Source organism: Melospiza georgiana, chromosome 5 (assembly GCF_028018845.1).
Source record: "Melospiza georgiana isolate bMelGeo1 chromosome 5, bMelGeo1.pri, whole genome shotgun sequence".
In the NCBI taxonomy this organism is placed as follows: domain Eukaryota; kingdom Metazoa; phylum Chordata; class Aves; order Passeriformes; family Passerellidae; genus Melospiza; species Melospiza georgiana.
The window spans coordinates 60,070,890-60,090,693 of NC_080434.1; the positions used below are offsets into that span (position 1 = coordinate 60,070,890).

The 19,804-nt window shown below is 36.4% G+C and overlaps 1 protein-coding gene across 8 annotated transcripts in view; it reads right to left on the minus strand.

Moving 5' to 3' along the window:
* Nucleotides 1-19,804, minus strand: part of PROM1 (prominin 1) — a 61,071-nt gene that overhangs the window by 1,628 nt on the left and 39,639 nt on the right. For 3 of the 8 annotated variants that reach the window (XR_009114431.1, XR_009114428.1, XR_009114429.1), the window contains 19 exons: nt 19,350-19,567; nt 18,849-18,923; nt 17,604-17,667; nt 15,726-15,885; nt 13,635-13,787; nt 12,709-12,832; nt 12,200-12,303; nt 11,682-11,766; nt 10,705-10,851; nt 10,368-10,439; nt 8,023-8,115; nt 7,281-7,298; nt 6,894-6,947; nt 5,390-5,470; nt 5,233-5,301; nt 4,596-4,688; nt 3,311-3,426; nt 2,156-2,887; nt 71-111 (listed from right to left, as the gene is read on the minus strand). Coding sequence is in view for 3 of the 8 variants with exons in the window: in XM_058024029.1 (XP_057880012.1) it covers nt 93-111; nt 3,311-3,426; nt 4,596-4,688; nt 5,233-5,301; nt 5,390-5,470; nt 6,894-6,947; nt 7,281-7,298; nt 8,023-8,115; nt 10,368-10,439; nt 10,705-10,851; nt 11,682-11,766; nt 12,200-12,303; nt 12,709-12,832; nt 13,635-13,787; nt 15,726-15,885; nt 17,604-17,667; nt 18,849-18,923; nt 19,350-19,567 (1,745 nt within the window). In the remaining 5 variants the exon portion in view is untranslated. The remainder of the gene's footprint in view (nt 1-70; nt 112-2,155; nt 2,888-3,310; nt 3,427-4,595; nt 4,689-5,232; nt 5,302-5,389; nt 5,471-6,893; nt 6,948-7,280; nt 7,299-8,022; nt 8,116-10,367; nt 10,440-10,704; nt 10,852-11,681; nt 11,767-12,199; nt 12,304-12,708; nt 12,833-13,634; nt 13,788-15,725; nt 15,886-17,603; nt 17,668-18,848; nt 18,924-19,349; nt 19,568-19,804) is intronic. The other 5 variants (XR_009114432.1, XR_009114430.1, XM_058024031.1 and 2 more) reach the window with 3 other exon arrangements.

Consider the following 19,804-nt stretch of genomic DNA (forward strand, 5'->3'; position numbering starts at 1 on the left):
TTACAGCAATCAGAGCAGCCTTCCTAAAACAGTAAAGTAGTAATAGGTCTAGAATTGATTTATTACTTACCCCTCAACATTTCCAGTATGTGCTACCACTGTTCCACAGAGCTACACGAGAAAAAGAATAAAAAACACATTAAATAAACCCATTATTTTCTTTTGTCCACAAATGGAACAGAAATACTGTGTCTAACTTGGGTGAGACAAGCTCAGCTGGCCTAAGATAATCTCAGTGCTTTACTCATTTAATCAAGTATTTTTCAATCCAGAGGAAATAGATTCATGGTTTTCTCCACCAGCCTCTCAGGTTATTTTTCTTTCATTGTAGAAATAAATACTTGGATTGCCCATTCAACACCCCTCTTTTGTAAATTTAATCCAGCCTCATGTTTTGCTCTCACAAAAATGGTGGCTGCATTTGAGGTTATTTGTGTCTTTGACATGTGTCTAAAAATATCTGTGTGAGACATATATACCTCATGTAGCTCTTACTTGTACTTAGATATCTTACTGTTATAAAAATATTTGCATCTCTTTTCAGCAAAATTATCCAGCTGATTTTGAAGGATAAAAAAACCCCAAGCCCAACCCTATGGCACTCCTTAAACCTGCAAAAGTAGAGGTGTACAGAGATCTAATCAAAGTAATGTCTTTCAAAGTATATCCAAAAATAATTTGCAGGAAATGAGAAAAATCAAGGATACCATAAAAGCAAAGAGTATGCTGAAATTTGATTTTATTCATATGGGAATGCCACACTGAGAAATTCAAAGCATGTATGCCATAATTAGCAGTTTTTCAAATTACCTCAAATTAGCACATCAGAAGACAGCACTGCATCAAACTGAATCTTTAAATTTTAGCATTTTATCAAAATAAGTCAGGATTGAACTAGTGGATCTTTGTGTAAAAGATCATTTTATGCTAGTAATTTTGAGGTTGTTCAGCAATGCTGAATTAAACTATTTATCAATGACTGAAATATTTTAAGAAAACATGCTATGAACCTCAAGAATATTAGAAGTCATATTAAAGACGCAAAGATCTGAAAAGGAATTCTAAGGCCTGGGAAATTATTAATTTTCTCTTATGTAAAATATGGAAAGTCCTTAGATATGCCAATGGAGATTTTTTTGGACTTAAACTCCTCATCAGTTAATGTGGGGAGTAAGCACCCTTAAGCTGCAGAGCAGACCATAACAATTGTGATCATAAATATCACTAAAAATATTCTTATCTAAAGACTTCCTTCAGAAGGAGATAGGGAATGCAGATTTGGTCAGTAAATAATTATTGTAAAATACAGTCCCAAATAATAGTAATAGCCATCCTCATTATCATAATCATCATCAGATGTAACCATGAACTCTTCAAGACCCAAATTTTGAGCTCCCTCTATTCACCTGTTATTTAAAGCATAGTGCTACAAACACTCAGCCTATACCTTCAGTAATGAAATTGCAAAGGCAGGCACAGTGAGCTACAGATTTTAATAATAAATTTAAACTGTTCTTAAGCAACTTGCAAATTTTGCAAAACTAAATAAGGAAGTTGTGGGATATAGAGTATTATCCTCCTGGAAACTGAGTCTTACAGCTAGCTCATGTTTTACAGCACAGAAGCTGCAGAGGCAGAAATTAACTCCAACATCCTCCTTTTTTTGAACATAACCTGAGCTTCTCCTACATTCTAGTCCTACCCATGCACAGACACCCATTTTCTATGCTCATGCTTCCTGCATACCTGGAACACTTGCCTTTTACACAGGAGATCTGTTCTCACCATTTACAAAATAAAACTACTCAGGATGCATTTCCATCCTATCACTTTCATCTGATATCAGAGCATTTTAATAGGTTTGTCAATTTAGGACCAACCACTGTGCTGACTAAATACCTGATTACATGGATTTTAAGATCAAATTTACCAATTACTTTGTTAAATTGCAGGAAAGTACTTCTATGCCTGGTGTTAAGTAAAGAATATATGAGAAATATACATTATACTGCATTTGCTATAGTGAATAATCATGCAAAAAAACCCCCAGAGAATTCAGAGATTCACTCTAAAGCATGGAGAAAATTGGAAATGTGATTAAAAGAGAAGCTGAAGTAAGGACACATGAAGGCATGCAGTTTCAGACTTGGTTTACCTTGTAAAAACAGGATTGTGTATACCATATAAATGCTCTTTATGATAACCATTATTACCATTTTCCATACTGTAATAAAATAAATACACCAAGAAAAACCATGTTAACTATAAGATGCACTATGTACAATATGGCTTCTAAGACATGTACATGGATGATGGTATTATATGCAAAGATAAACTGTGTCTTTACAATAGAATATAACTTTTTCTTTGTAACATTCAATAGTTATGATATAATTATAATTTTATAGTTTATACTATTTTCATATTCTCCAAAAATCAATTAAATATTTTTCTATTCTTGTTGAGTTGGAGACTCTAATATAATAAATCAAGTCTGGAGAAACAGAACATGTTACCTCTTTTGAAGTAACAAGTTACATTAAAAATATAAACCCTCCCATATTAATAAAATAATTTCAATAAATATCAGCAAAAGTCTTACATTTTCATGGGTATATTTTTGAAACTAAAAAACACAGAAAAGCAGGAGTAATTAACTAGACTCTAATAAGTGAGTAATTTCAGCTGTACATGCCTGTTTTCTGCTCTACTGACTTGTGAATGTGCAATGAAAAACAACCACTGTGAAATGGGAGAAATGCAGTGCACAGGCTAACTGAACAATGAGCAAAACAAGGAGTAGAAAAGAAAACAGTAAAAAACTGACAGGAAAATACGTAAGAATAGTTATCATAAAGTAAAATGCCAAGTCCCTGAGACAGAGGAACTGCAATTGAAAAAGGAAAGACTGGTTAGGAATAACTAAGACAGCAAGAAAGCAAATAATTAATTAAAGGAGACTACAAATCAGGCACAATTCACTTTAACAGGTTACTTAGCAAAGCTAATAACTTGCACATTTGGAGCTTATTTATATAAATGCTGCTGAGAAAGCTCTAAAGACCTCATTCTGGCATAAGACTCTCAAAGTCAGAGCCAGCACTATCTGCATTCATGGCAAGTCAAGGCTACCAAAGGCCCCCTGCAGGAAGCACTTTGCAGGCACTGACCCAAACCTGCAGCATTACATATGAACATGCAGTTCTAATCTGGGAGCACAGGTTTAACAATTACACAGCCCTCACATGAAACACTAGAAAAAACATTTTAATCCATTTGCCATTTAGTTTGTTTTGGAATATATACTTACTCATCATAAACATCCTCTGTATCCATCCTACGATAGTATTTAGAGAGTTTTACAGCAAAAATTATGGCAGGAATTAGAAACATTGAAGAGCCTCCCAAACCAAACCAGAAGGTATTCTGGAATAAAAGCAATAGAAAAATCAAGGAAAAAAGGTCATGGAGAAAACTAATCTGTAAAGTACCAAACTCCTGCTTGATATTCTAACCATTGTTACCAAAAGAACACAGCAGAAATTAGTTCTTGCAGTTTTTGTCAGGAGTTTCCAGCACTTTTTTAAGGTGCTTCATAACTTGCAAACTGCGGCCCTGTTTGTGTAACTAATTTCATTATTATACAGTTGAACTGAGTTACCACCTGGTGTTAAAATGATGATTTTTCAAATTTGATTTGTATTGGCTGGAGGCATTTTTTGACTTCCAAGTGACTCAGCTAAGTTCTATCATCAGGGGAATCATGGTCCATCTCTCACCAGAGGAGTAATGGTTCCACAGAGGAGAAGAGAAGCTCTGTAATGTCTGAACTAATCAATGAGTATAACACAGATTGGGAGGTTTTCATGGTTAAGCATTGCCAAAACTTAACATTTCACAGTTAAGCATTACCAAGACCAGAGTGTTTTGGCTTTGGCTGATTACATATATTGTTGTTAGTGGGATTAGGATCTGATTAAAGTGCCATAAAGCTAAGTAATAGTTTAGGAGGCATTTTAGGTACCTTCCAGGCACGTGGGTCTTACTTTACTTTTAATACATGCTGTCATCTTTCCAAGTCCTTTTGGCAAGATAAAAAAGGCAGTATTTCCCTTCTATCCTGCTACAAGTCATGCTCCATGTCCCCAACATACAGAAATTAATCAAGATCTGTCTGCTACAAGTCTAGTAATAAAAACTTGTTCAGGTTTTCTAGATTTCAGGAAAGATACCTAAAAAAGTTTTTCCTTGGTATTTTCTACTTACTTCCTGCCCACACCTCACCTTTGTAAGTTAGCAACATTTCCAAATGAAGCTTCATGTCTTTATGCTTTTCTATTTTCCATTTCAATGTGCTTCAGAGTCAGTTAATTTTACAGAATTCTTGCTAATAGAAGCTTAAGTTTACTGAAAATCCAGAAAGTCCAGCCTTGTGGACTTTGGACTTGATCCAGATCAGAACATTGTCCTTGCATAACTTTTTGTGTGATAATTTATTATCTTCAGAATAGTCGAGCCAGAATAATTAAACGCAGATGTATGTTGACAGAGGTTTCCCTTGATGCCCAAATTCTGAGTAAAAAAATGTTTCTTACCACAGAATCAGCTATATAGCTGCATAAAAAAATATCTACTGCTGTATCTATCACATTGGCAATAGGCTTGCATGCTGCTACTTCCATTGAGATCTGAAAAAAATTAAATTACAGTTTTAAGTACCTAACAGAATAAAATAATAATCTCTAAACTTCCTTAAGTTACAGTTTACTAAATTATTATGTCTTACTCTATCCAAATTCAAAATAAATAACAGTAGGATATGCTATTAACTGAAAGTCTTTTAAACATCAGCTTACTTTCTCAAAGGCTGCAGCTGAAGAGAGAAAAATAAAACAAGATGCTAACGACATCAGTTTGAACTATGCAGGGTCAGGTTGAGTGAAGTACTGGCAAAAATGGTAGATTTCAGGCTAGCCCTGAAAGTGATACTGTTAAATTTGCACTTCATTCCAACAAACATAACTCATCATTTCATTCTGTAAATGCAACAAAAGTATAGGAGACTGATTTTCCCACTCACAGTAAGAAAAAATGTATTAAAACCTGAAACAATAAAACACACTATCAAAATAAAATTATTATTATTATTATTATTATTGATTTTATTACTAATACTATTTAGCTTTCTTATTTTTAAACACAGCTTCTCTCAATGAAGTAAACGCGCCTTACCGACTCCTTGACCCACTCAGTGTACTGCTCAAAGTAGCCAATTATGGTATCCATGTACTTTTTTGTCTCCTAGGACAAGATCAAAAAGAACAAAAGCAAATTAACCTCTAGCTCTGTGACATCATAAATAAATGTACTTTGATCAAATGGAGCTTACCTGGACAATAACTTGAGAAGCATTGTTATTTATGAGATCCTGGGCAGCATTAACAGCACTAATGACATTTTTCACCTTAACCTGGACAGGAAGAGATGGTGTTTAATATAAACAAACAAATCCCCTTCAGGCTGTTGCAATGGCTCTACGGCCACTGCCAGGAACCTCCTCTCTTGATAAACCAGTGTCACTGTCTTGTCAAAACCTGACAAAATTGCAATTACAGACAGAACATGAGCCTGCCTAAGGACTCATGATCATCTCAATATTGTCTCATTGTGAAAAAGGATGAGTCAGTGGTTATGATGTGGCATCTTTTCCTGGAACCTACATAACTAATTTATATATTAGGATAGGTTTTATCTTCCACTCTCTTTCCTTAAATCAATGTCTGTATATATATATACAGTACAGACACACAAAGTGCACAGGAAGAAAACAGTGGGCCATGTACCATCACAACAACTCTTAATGACTGAATTAGGACTCTGTACAGCCAGAATATGCCTCCAACTACCTGAAGGACTGAGATATTTTTTCACACCCCCATAAATTCTCTCACAGAACACACACAAAGGACAGTGTACACAGAGCCTGAACACATAGAGATGTTTCTTAAATATACTTTAGAGTCAAACATCATCCCTATCTTTTCAACACTTTACATCATGGCTTCTTCCCTCCTGACCCAGTTTCAAGTAACAGATTCTAACAGATACCTAGCTGCTCTGCTGCTGTGGATGGGTGAAAACTGTAATGAGAAGCACTAAGGTAGGTATGGCCCATAAAGCTGCTGAGACTATGACTGTGCTACAGGGTGGCTGTATTCTTGCTACCAGAGCCAAGGCAGGCTGGTGGCTGAAAGCTTTCCTTCCAGGAAAGCAATCATCCTGCTGCTCACTCTCTGGCAGAGTGAAGACAGCTGGTCTCACTGTGGTGCAGGCACTACTGAGAGGGGAAATGTGAGCTGCCCTGGAAAAGCCTCTCTACAGATCCAGCACCGCAGAGCAAGGCTGATGGTGCAGAAGCAGGAACACAACGAGTAAAACCTAAAGAAACAGATCCCAGTGGGAGCTGGGCATGGAACAAAAGCTGGTTAAGGATGTGAATCACACAGCTCTCTTATGTCAGTTGTACTTTTGCATTGTGTTTTGTGGTTGTTCCCTCCAGGTTTTGCTTTCAAGGATTCTAGAAAAGAAATCCCTACATTCTGAGGAAAGTTAATAACACACTATACAGACTGGCACTGAAGCCTATTTTATCACCTGAACGTTCAGGTTACAATTCATACTCCCAAAACAATCTCAAATTTCCTTTTTTTTTATACTCCTTTACACAGGAGAGAGATCTAAATCCTTATTACTTCCTCAGTGCATTACAAATCTCTTGCAATAATGGAACACCTAGAAATAGAAGAAAACTCTGTTGAAAATATATGCCCTGCATATGTGGCAGAACGATTTAAAACACAAAAATGTTCCTGTTGCCAGAAAGAAAAGCTTACCATAAGTTCAGATGATGTCCTCTTGAGTAACCTAATGCTCTGATTTAAAGTGCTCTATTGGAAAGGAGGGGAGAAAAAAGCTTCAAGTACTTATTATAGGTAAGAGCCCACCTGTTTTTTAAGTTTATATTCATGCTTTGATCTCCTACAGATTATTTTGATATTAGTATTACATATCACAGTGTATACAACAGTAACAACAGCTGCATCAAAATTAATACATTGTGGGTTTAATCATTGAATCAGTACTTCACCAACAGCAGTGATTTAACTAAAGTTAGATGCTATAATAAATTAAGTAAGACTGAAGATGGAACAGTTAAAACTCAGACCCAAATGTTCAGAGAATTCTATACTGTGCAATTTCTGAAGGGAAAAAGCACTTACCCTAGCTTTAACATATTTCTTGACAGTCAGTTTTGTAAAAGAAAAAAGAGATGAGAATAATTAGGAGTTAATTAGGAAAGAACAGCATAGAATCAGAGTGGACCAGAAGACCTAGTTTTTTCTGCAAGTGATACAGACACACAATATCTGATGCTAGGATAAACTAAAAGTCTTCATGATGTGTGGAGGAAAAAGCAACACCTAACATGCAGGAGAGTCACAGCTTGTCACTACACAAGACTGTGTCAAAATCAGGCAGATGCAGCTCTTTTGCATCTTTCACAGCATCAATAAAAAAAACTTTGGCTCTACATTCTACTCCCAGCAGTCTCCAATTCCAATACTGTTAGGTGATTGCTAACTCCAAGAAATAGTGTCAAAGTGATAATAGCTTTTATTACTGAAGACCACTGACAAGCAAAAAAAGAAAATGAGTGGTTATGGGGGCTTTAGGGTTAAGAGTTTTGTAAGGTTCTCCCCTGCTTCTTCTTCTATTCATATATAATCACAAATAGGTATAGAAAAAATAGGGAAAAGGCCATTCATTTAGGCAGCATTATAAAACAGCAGCATTTTAAGTAAAAAAAAACTTCCTAACTTATTAAACATATACTTCAGACAGACAGATTACTTTTCATTGACACAACCTGTGCTTACAGAAGTCCAGCTTCCTAACCTCTTTAAGATATTTAGAGATTTGCATTTTCTACAAGTATGTTTCAGTATTGCTTTAATGTTTTACCATAGCTTGCTCCAGTGGAACAACTTGCTGGTTATGAATCATTCGAATGTTGTTTGCGTGTCCTTTTAAGGCGTTTTCCAGGGCTCCTTTTGGCTGCAAAAAATGCAATTATGCACTATTGTTCAATAACCTCAAAGCTTTCCAACAAAGCAAAAAACAATGAAAGTTACACATCCACTCCAGAACAGCTCATGCTAAAAATGGGGTATGACAAACTGAATTCCTCAACACAAGAAGGGGTGGGAAAAAAAAAAATCACTGTATTAATAATTCAATCCTCAGCAACCAAACCAAATATACTACCCTGCTTATCTGGCTATAACATTATCAGGACAGATTTAACTGAAGAGAATTGTCACATGATGCACTAAGTAATTTTAAATACAGAAGAGTGAGCACATCTCCCTTGAACTCACCAGAAACTTGACTGCAAGAACCCTGCAGCACTGCACCCCAGCTGGGACAAGCACCTCCCAGTCATGGCTACTTGCTTTTGTTTTGGAAATGTGGACATCACCCTGAGGCACCCTCTGCTTTGTGAGGGCACAGAATTCTAAGTATTGTCAGCCAGTCACTTGGAAAGGCACCTGTGAAGAGTATTTCCTATTTTTGTGGCTCCCACCTTTCAGCCAGAAGATGTGAGTTTCTGCTCTGATTTTTAAGTCCAAATGCTTGTCTGGAGCTCATGCCCATCGTAAAATACTATAAAATTTGGTTTTACTCTAAGATAAAAATTTATTTTCCATTTCCTTTTCGTGGCAAAACCATTTGGTTCCCTGCATACACACTGCTAACTCCATTTTGGATGTGTAACAATGGCAGACCTCAGTGCTCAGAGATGTGTTTGCTTCCTGTGAAGTGTTCATGTGAGCACTCAGCTGGGTCACTGAGCAGTTTCAGGATGCTTCATCTCCTGAACTGAGTGAATTCCTTTACCTAACACCACATGTTGGTTGTATTGCTTCCTCCTCCACACTCTGACCCTTTGGCTTGATCCAGGTTTTATTCAATTTGCTACCTTCAGTCTAAAACGCTACATTCAGTTTTGTGTTAGGTGCCAAAAGATGCAAACTAGACACTCAAAATTAATTAATTCCATAAGTTTTTAGGTTTTTTTTTGATTGGTTCTAAGAGCTATCACTAGTAAAAAAACTGAAATCATAAAATATCATTGGAAATCAGTACCATTTTTTAAAGTAATCTAACATTCTATTATTGGGGTTTTGGCCTCTTTTAACAAGACATCTCACAGATTACACGAGATAGCAGCTAAAGGAAGAAATAAAAAATCCACTGTAACAGTGAACACATTTACTTACTTACACAATTCTTTCTTTTATATGAAGAAATTACTCTGCCTGATCTATTCTTAAGTCTGATTCTTCCTTAAGAGTCTTCGACAAAAAACAGTGAAAGCGACCTACCAGCACAATGCACTTTCCTTTATGGAACTATGTTTGAAGAACCCCAGCTCTCACTCAAACCCAGAGCTGTCTAACCTTGACATGAGTGCATGAGTGGCAGGAAAACCCTTCACCCAACAAAAAAACCAGCAACAAGCATGACTGAATGATGCAAGACATAGAGCAAACACAGCAGGAGCCTCCTCCTTGAGGAGGGATGGATATCTGATATATTCCCAACAAGGTGGTCTCACTCTGATCATCCCTCAGTGATCCAAGCAATTGCACATGTGCAACATAAACTCTTCCTCCTGCACTGCAGTGCAGGAAATCTGTCTTGGGCTCATCCAAACCATGACCCTCATTCTGAAAAGTGAGCATGACCTGACCTGGGTATGCACAACAAACAGATCAGCTGAACAGTCACTGCCAACACAGATCTGGGCCACCTGCAGATTCATTGGTGGGCAATGTTGTAGCAATACCCTCTGACCACTGTTCTGCATTCAAAAAGCCTTTCAGATAAGAGTTTCCTTTGTGCATTTTCCCTCCACAATGGAGCTCCAGTTCTCATTACAGTCCTTACAAGCTGCCACAGTATTCATTTTGCATCTAACCAATTTTTTTTTCCAACTGGGACCCTAAAATGTAATAGGAAATACTGAAATGGAGCATTCCCCTCACTGCCCAAGCAAAGAGTGGAATTTAAGAAAATACATTTTCAAAGCATGAAAGAATACACAAAAATCAATAATTAGCAACATTTAAAATACAGGTCCTGCTGTTCTTCAATATTTTTCCTTACATGACATTGCAGCACGTGAGTAAATGTTTGAAGTACAAAAATTCTCCCACATAAAGTCCACCTTGCTATGTATTTATACTCATAAGGTATATAAATTATGTATTTTATGTATTATTATATTGTTGAATTGGACTTACCAGCTGATCTGCTCTTGCTTCTAAATCATTAGCAAATGAGAGAAGATCAACCTTGGTAACACTTTTATTGATCTGAAACAAGATGTGAGCAGTAAGAAAAGGATTATGGTGTTATTTTACTTACAGACAGTTTGCACTTAACTATATCACCTACTCTTGTCTACTCTCTAATTTTTTATTAACTTGAACTTCTTAAGTGCTTTTTTCCCCAGCTTGTATGAACCCTCAAAACATAGTGTTTCACACATAAGCAGATTTTGCTGTTTTGTCCATTGGTAAACAAACATTTTATTATATGTTTTGTCCCAGTCATGTCTGTAGTTGAATACAGTCTCACCTCTGTCAAATATGCTGAAAAGTCTATCCCATCTATTCCTGAAGAGCTGAAATTCAGAAGATTCTCCTTCCCAATATCATCCAGCAGAATGATTTTGCTGAGGTTTATCTGAATATGTTCAATTTTAAGTGCTACATCTTCTGTATACTGAGAAAGAAACAAAAGAAAGTACAAAAGTAGTTTGCAACCAGAACACATTTTCTACAGCCCCTGCCCAAAGCATCCTGTCCTTTTGCTGACTCCTCATTTCCATGAAGAAGCACACATTGATTTTTTTGCTCACATCAGTTTAATTCAATGAATTTGAAAAGAATCCACCAGGCCAAGTTCTAACCTGCCTTTGTCTCTTTCATATCAACAGATTACTTGACTTCTATTCTGCTTTAACTAACATCCCTCCAGGACATGTTATCCTTTAAGAATGTCAAGTTGTACCCCTGGCCCTCAGTAAGGAAACCTAGAGAAGTCAGTATCTCAGCTGTGGCCAGGACAGACACAGGACTGGATGAGACTTCTCTAAATACTATTTTACCCCAACTACTTCCAACCAAACCAGAGCAATTCTTAGAACCAAGGTACACAATATCCTGGATCAACATAAACCTGACTGGAATCAGAGGATAACACACCCACACAGGGGTTTTTTATATAAAAAGAAAACTGTTACTGAGCACCATAAGCAGTCTTTGGAAGATAGAATCCAACCTTACACACAAGTTTCAAAGTTAAAACAAATGTTATTATCAGCACATAAAAAAGCACATCAGAAAATCTTCCCTGACCCACTGAGACTGGTAAAAAATATCTTATTTGTAAATCAACTTCTTTCCTTCAGATTAGCTTGGGCAGCTCTTCCCTCCCTGTAGGATGTTTTGTATGTAAAACCCAAAATCCCATAAAAAACCCAGACATGCTATATGGTGTTTCAAGAGCCAACATCCTTCAGAATCATGCACTCATTCAGTTTCTTTACTTACCATACTAATATTTAAAAGCTCATTGATATTAAACAGATATTCTAGGTGAAGGGAAGTATAAATTCCTTTGTTTTCCTTGCAATCACTGAAAGAATACAAATACACAGATCAGCCTAAAAACCACCTTGAAGACCAAGTATTAACAGAATGATTAACAATGTTTTCTTATTCTAAGAAAATCAATCCCTTAGAAAACAAAATACTGACTATATTTATTGAAGCTCAGTCAACATGAGAAGTGATTAACAATTTCTGAAAGATGCAAAGTATTTTATCAATTAGCTTGACTAATATTGTCATACAGTAGTATGCTGACTATCTCTAGTAACTCATACATAGGAACAAATTGGTTTTGCTTGAGAATCACTAGAATCAGAATGTTTCTGGAACATGTGCAATATTTTGATGTGCTCGAAATACAAAGCACAGAAGATACCACAAAACCAGTATGCATAAATTGAATGAAATAAAAAATAGGTAAATATAACTGAATTAAATCTTAATCATAACTCTAATACCTGTACACTTTTTCAAAAGTCAAGTTAACATTCGGGTTTTTAAAGATGATGCCAGCAAGATAGTTTTTCCAGTGCTTATTTAGTAAGTAAGGTGTATCCAAAACCTAGAAGACAAAATTCAGTAATGTTACTATAATTCCAAGTTTCTTTATGTATTTATTCATATGTGGTCTTTTAACACACCTAAGCTTATCACCCACTAAGGAAAATACAAGCAAAACCAGTGACTTCAAACTCTTTGGAGCATAAAATGAATATTAAAGCTCCCCATCACCAAGGAACAACTGAATCAGAAAAATCTGTCTCCAAAGGAAGACATGCATGCAGTATTAACACTGCAAAGCAAATTAAACCAAGAAAGGATGAATGTCTCTATTTGGTTTGTAAGGAGGAAGTAAAACCAGATCCAAATTCACTTCAAGTGAATGATATGCCATACAGAACAAAGGACAAGACCTTTGGGACTCGTGGGGATTCTATTAATTGTTTAATAACGTGATTAATCTCACCTTGAATAAATTTTTATCTTCAAAGGGCTCACAGACCAATTTTTCTACATTTCCACCTGTGACAAAAGTGAGCACCACTACAATCATCAGCACCCAGGAGAAAAGAAAACTGAATCCAACACCACTGAAAAAAAAGCTGAGTAAGTTTTTGCTTTATAAGAACACATTGTGTACACACACATATATATACACACATACTTGGAGCAACAGTGAAGCTAACAGCAGCTATACAGAAATATGAAAACTGATTGATGGTTAAAATAGTTCTGTTTTCCAAATATGTTCTTGCCCTCTGAAACATCTTAAATGTTTCAGCCCTGTAAAGTCTTCAGCTAAAATGCATTTGAAACCTCACATTAGCATTGGGCATGCACACTGTTTTAAGAATTATATTTAAGAGACAAAATACCATACAAATTTCTTTTTTAAATTCAACTCTCTTGTGCTCTCAAAAAAGTTTTAGACTTTCAGATGCAATCTTCTGCTGCACCCAGCAGAAATGACATTAAACCCCTCCTAGGCACTTTTCAACCTAAAACATCCAGAAATACTCTCAGAAGGTGAAGTATTCCCTGTCTCCTAGCATGACTTTTTTTGAAACTGAACAAATGTTCCAAGTCTACTAGAAAGTTATGAATTCTCTCATTTTTTCATTTTCCAAAGGGACTTGCACAGAAATTCACTGGCCACAGAACTTGCCTTATAACGGTCAATTCAGAGGTTTTATCCTTCAGCTGTGATCCTCAATGAAAGAAAAACTCCAAATCCCCAAGTCCCCCAATCTGAGTGAGTGAGATCAGTATTTATTTCTATTCTCAACACATACACTTAGGTCACAAACCAAATTTTCATATCTACGTCCTTCAAAACTCAACCAAACCAACTTTCTACCTTTATTTTCTCTTTCCCTGGTAAGTGGAACTTACGCCATAAGAAAGTTTCCTCCAGTGTTGGAGATACAGCCTCTGGTTGTTGGAGAAGCATGTTTATCATACCCACAGGTGCCACACAGCAATCCAAGGTAATAAAAGACCAGAATCAGGACCAACATGCAGCAAAGAATGAGACAACCCAGCCATCTAAGGAATAAAAGATAAATTCTTGGTTATTTTCACATGAAGAACACACTGAGACCTTCAGGAGACATCATGCAATACTATATTCTCCAATGCCCCATTTGTGGTTCTGTCTGAGCAACCAGTGCCAGCAAAGATACACATATCTGCTACACTAGCACATATTTTGGGCCAGCACACAGGCACTGGATTGCACTCAGCTGCTACTGAAGGACTGGGGAACACAGAACAAGGTGTTCCCCAGGTAATGCAGGTGAACAATTACTCAAAGCAGATGTTCATCAGCAATTTATTCATTAGTAAATGGAGAAACTTGTGAATGTGGACTAGCCATTGGTCATGAAGTACAAAGTTGCTCTTACTGTGAGACTTATTAACAATTTTGCACACTGTGCTAGGCTTGTAGTTGTAAATAAATATATTTAAGGCTGTAAAAACCTAAGCTTTATGTGTCTGGGCTGGACTGCTTTCAATGTATGGAACAGCTAATGAAACTTGATCAGGAGAAAAATCTTGGATAGGAAATGAACTTTCATTTTTATCAATTACATCATCTAACAGTTTTATGTGTCCAGGTATTTGGAGCATAGCCATTTATTAAACATTACACATCTATCCTTTCTTACTCTCCCAATGCCCTCTGCACTAATTTCTCCCTTCTGTCGTCACTTCTTCAGCTTTTATTTTTAAAGTTCCCTTTTCTCTTCCCTGTACTTTTGTAGAGAAAAATCTGTAAAAGAATTATTGCAATGAACATGTACGGACAATAAAAAGAAAAATATAAATGCTGACAGGCATATTTATAAAAGGATACCTATTAAGAACTACAAATAATGCACCTGTAATTAAGAAAGGAATAGATAGAAAATAATTTGGGCAACTACAGGCTTTATTGGTGTCATTTGTACTTGAGGAACTGTTAGGTTAGGTTTGACAAACCAGGTTTTTAAATGCCATACAGATGAGATATATTCTCCTGTAGCAGAATAAAACAATATATTTGATTAAATGCAGTATGAGCTTCAATGAAAATATCAATAAATTTGTCAAATTAGGGCTCACCACAAAAACAGTCAGATAAGAAATGGGCTAAAGGTAAGATTCTAAGCAAGGTTCTAAAAGTTCAGTTTTCTGTTCACTTTTATTTATCACTGCATTAAAGCCAGCAACACACATTCTGTAGTAGTGAAATCAATTATGGCACAAACACAGAAACAAATATTGATTATAAAGTCAACCAAAGTATCAAATAAACTGTAGGGAGAATTTAATGAGCTTGTGGACAGAGATGAGTAAATCTGGACAAAGATCGTATGAAATGAAAAGTTTTACAAGTCAAAATATGAGGTTACTCAACTGTAAGAAACAAAAAGTCTCAAGAAGGATGTTTTTCTCAAGGTACATTCAATCACAAAGGCCAGCAGGGAGAAGCACAGGTGCACGAGGATTTACAAGGTGTGAAGCAGAATCCCTCCCACTCCTGCTCTGCAGTACAAAAGGTGCAGTAACAATGGATTGGCTCCAAGGCCTTTCTGGTCCTCTGCCCTCACAATTCACCAGAGACTCAATGGGAACAAGACCTAGATAAAAGGTCACCCTGGCATTATGGAATAATCAGTTCGTTTGGGTGCTGTGTCTTTGACATCCACCTGTATCTATCCTTCCTGGAAAAGACCTGAAGGGCTACAGAGCAGAAACCACATCTTGATCTGTGGTGAAACAAGAGGTGGTTTGTGATCCACTAACTGATTATACAATCCAGTTATTGATTAGCTGTGCCTCTTGCTTTTATCAAAATGCCAGTTACAAACAACTGCTTTATACATCTTTCTTTCACTGTGTTCATCATTTACCCATTTACTTTCCTTTACAGAACATTAAAATGATACAAAGTATTAACAACAGGTAGCACTTCAGTCCTGCCTTACTTCTTGTACGTACCTGTAGAAATCATACTGCTCCACTAGTGGAAAATAATCTTGAACATATGCCTCACTCTGTGTAAGATGCACCATCAAATCTGCCAAAATCTTCTGAACAGGGAGTGCTCTTGTGAAGGTAGTAATGTTTGAACCAATGGATTCCAGCACACTTTTGATGTCTAAAAGAACAAACATATTTCACTGTTACAGATTCTTAGAGGAAATTCACATTCCATTTATGCATTATAAAATGTTATTAAGCCATTTGCCACATGAAACAAGCAAGCCATGAAGACAAGTGTGAGGAAAACACAAGCAGGCAACAAAAGCATCAAGCTTTGAAGTAGCACAACAGCATTTCAAAATGCACACTGTGTTTTAGCATTCAGTTTAATGATTCAAGATGCAGACATTGAGCCAGAGATCTTCCTCCTTCCTCTCATTATAATGAAAGTGTCACTTTTTATCTAGCCAACCTAAATCTTGCTTTTCGTGCAATATTGCAAATGCCAACACTGAGCAAGACAATTAGCCTCCAAGTTTACAAAAGAGAAGAACAGAATCTATTTAAACTCCATGTCTTGGGAATACAACACAGAAATTGGACTGCCTATATTGAGAATCTATACTAGTTATTTTCAATCTTATTAAAAGAGATTACTTAAATGAACTCATTCCAATTAGTCAGCAACACTCCTGAGGTAACAATCCATTAAGCTATTTTCCCCTCAGATTATGACCTAAAATGCTGCCTTCTACTTACAGTTTAGATAGACATTATTTAGATATACAAAGACATGATTAATTCACTTATTATTCATATTGTCTCTGTGTAAAATGCAGTTCCTCTATGCTCTTCCCTTCCTTCAACTGGAAACATACTTGAAAAAAGCAGGATGTGTAACTACAGGTTGTAATTTTGGGGTAGGCAATACTTTCTTCTTTCTCAAAACACAACTGGACAAGCCTTTGTCTGTTTGATGATTACTCCTCAAATTCAACCATGTAATAAATCACAGCTGTTTTAGAAGTTTACAGATAAATGCAAATTTTAACTCAAATTCAGGTTTTATACAAACAAAGCCCCAACAATTTATAAATAGATAAATTATGATGTTTTGTCTGTGTTTACCCATCTCAGATATGGAAAATGAGTAAGGCTGCCCTAGATTTCCTAATGAAAAGTATAATATCAGTTTTAGAAAACTGGCTCATTACAGGCAAGTTCACACAGTACACTATGCTTGTAGGTACACTGTGCTACATTTTGCCCAGGAGGGGAAGAGAAAAAAACAAACCAGAACAACTTACAAGGAACAGCTGTTTATATATAATGCAGAACAGGTCCACAATGCAAGAATAAAAATTAGAACAGATTAGTAAACATATGCTATACTACCATACAGGTACAGGCAAAGAGCAAAAAGTGTAAAGCCTAAGTAACAAAACAACTGAGACACCATTTCAGTTATCCTAAAGGCGTATTTGACTTTCACTTCACCATCTACCACATTTTAATTCAGCAGCAGGAGGGGGTCAGCTTTCCTAACATCACACTCCCAAGTATGTCACAAACACACTGGTCAAAGAAAATTAGTTTTTCAACCAAATAAAGCATCAGTGTGAAGTGAGGATCACAAGATTTCTCATTACTTGAGCAGTAAAAAGCCTAACAGATGAAACTCCTCAATAAAATACCACATGGTCTATTTTTAGATTTAATTCAGAGTTGTCATCATCACAAAAGTACTTTCTGTGTTTTTTTCCTCTGGCACCAAATTTTAAAAAATTGTACAATTTCACATTTTCATTTTTAATGATATTTAGCAAAAAAATTATGTTACCAATAAAAGAAAATAAAAACATTAAGCAAAGCGAAAAGATAGTTTGTTCTCACCTGATAAAATGTTCCTGGTTTGATTCACTACCAAGTCTGGAGTATCATTAAATGCTGCATAACCCTAAGAAAAATACATTAAAAATTATGGCATATTTCTCCTTGTCAAATTGTTGGCAGGTTTTTTTCCTTTTATTTAAGGATCAAAAGATCAAAAGTATACACATACTGAAATGTACATGGTCATACTAAGAAAAACATGGTCTTATCACTGCATATTAGAAAAGGTAAAAGCAAAACTCTAAATATATTTCAGCTATAGTTTGGTCTCCAGAATATTCCCTGGGGAAAAAAAAAATTCTATGTTTAAATACACATGAATCAGTCACAGATCTCAAACTTTGCTGCCTGTCAGATCTTATAGCTCATCTAAAAGCCAAAAACACACATATGAAGATTCACAAAGTGAAAGGAGTTACTCTGCACCAGCCTAACACCTCCTGTTTCCAAGTTCAGGCCTTCCAAACACAAAATCCATATTACAAACAGTGAAATCCAACTGCCTCTAATGAGATTGCAATGCCTTCTTCAGTGAGAAGGGGAAAGAAGGGGCCCACACTGTGGGGACCAAGCTCAGCAGCTCAGTTGTCAGGAAGGACAAACCACTGCAGTGGACACAGGAAGCCTTACTCCCTGTAAGCCTGATCATGCAGAAGCAGCAAGGGGCCTCAACCCCTACACACAGCCTTTGGTTTCAGAAAGTGCCTTCTGCTCCTAGCACATGTTTTCAGATTCCTAGATTTTTCAACCTCTCAAACTAAGCCATTCTTTTCCTAGGTGAAAATCATGGGTTTTTTGTGTAAAGTTTTGCAAAATTACTAATAGCCATTACACTTGGTCCATTGCACTAGATGTATGCACATAAAGAATTTGAAATAAATATTTCAAGATAGCCAGAATACAATAAGACTAATTCAGAGACCATGGATTTTTTTTATTTCTTTAGTTTGAACCAAAAAGTAGAGAGCATGCTACTGGATCCACATTTCTGTCTTTTCATTATCAAGGACTGTTCTTTCAAGCAGACAACTTGTGAAAGATTTTAGATTTGTATTATCCTGGAGAGACAAAGCACTGCATTCATACTTTCACATGTTAAATCCTGGCCAAAAATGGGAGATATTCAACCATGAAGCAGGTTGAGGTGGCAACAAAAGAATTCTGCTTGAGAAACCAAGGGGAGTCAAGTGATACACATATCCCAGTTTATTCATTAAGAGTTTAAAAATCTGTCAAGAAACATACCTTCTGAACCAGACTAGAAAGGTCTATTTTAAGGACATCATTGATCTTTGCAAGCTGTGAGCTCACACCTGGCAACTGGGAAGGAAAAACATGCCTGAGTCACATAGAAGTAGCAGTTTTGCAAATTCAGTAAATATTTCAAAGTTAGGAGAGAGAGTAAAGAAACTAAAGTGATCTTTAGGAGAATCTTCCTAAACACTTGTGAAACCTTTGCAAAGCTTAACCCCCAGCATTTCTGGGAGGGCAGATTATTTCACAGCCCAGAGCAGCAATTTAACACAGCTGCTTGACACACATTTTATCCTTTTCTACACAGAAGACTAAAAGAGTGACTGGAATTACCTAGAAACACAGAAAAATGGAAGGTCACTTATCTCACAAGTGACAGCACACACCAAGCCACTGAATGGCAGACATACTACTGGGCTTATTCAATGTCAGACCCACTACTGGGCTTATTCTCACTCTGAGAGTCTGAAAAATATTATTAAAAGATCTTACCCCACTAAAATTGGCATTGATGTTCAGCTGAGCTAATGAATTCCTGATGATGTTGCAGGTTGAGGCAGCCTGAGCCGCATTGCACGCAGAGTCATTGAGGGTGTTGCTCAGGTGCATTTTAACATCTGTCAGGTTTGCATGAAGTCTCTCTGTTCCCTCCTGCAAAACCTCTACAGAGACACTCACATTTTCTAGTGCTTCCTTTGTTTCTCTGATGGCTGCAAGGATGTGAATTTAGAAAAAAAAAAACAAACAACTTTTGTTAGAAAGCCTATAGGTACAGACATGAAGAGAAAGTGTACATGCATAAATCATAGGATCATCTTAAAAATACTGATTTAATTACTGCCTCCTTCCCAGAAAACATCCTAGCACAGAAAATTCTAGCACAGAACATGTACTTCTTGCAAATAAAAATATATCACGTATGCTTTTCTACACAGAGCAAATAATGT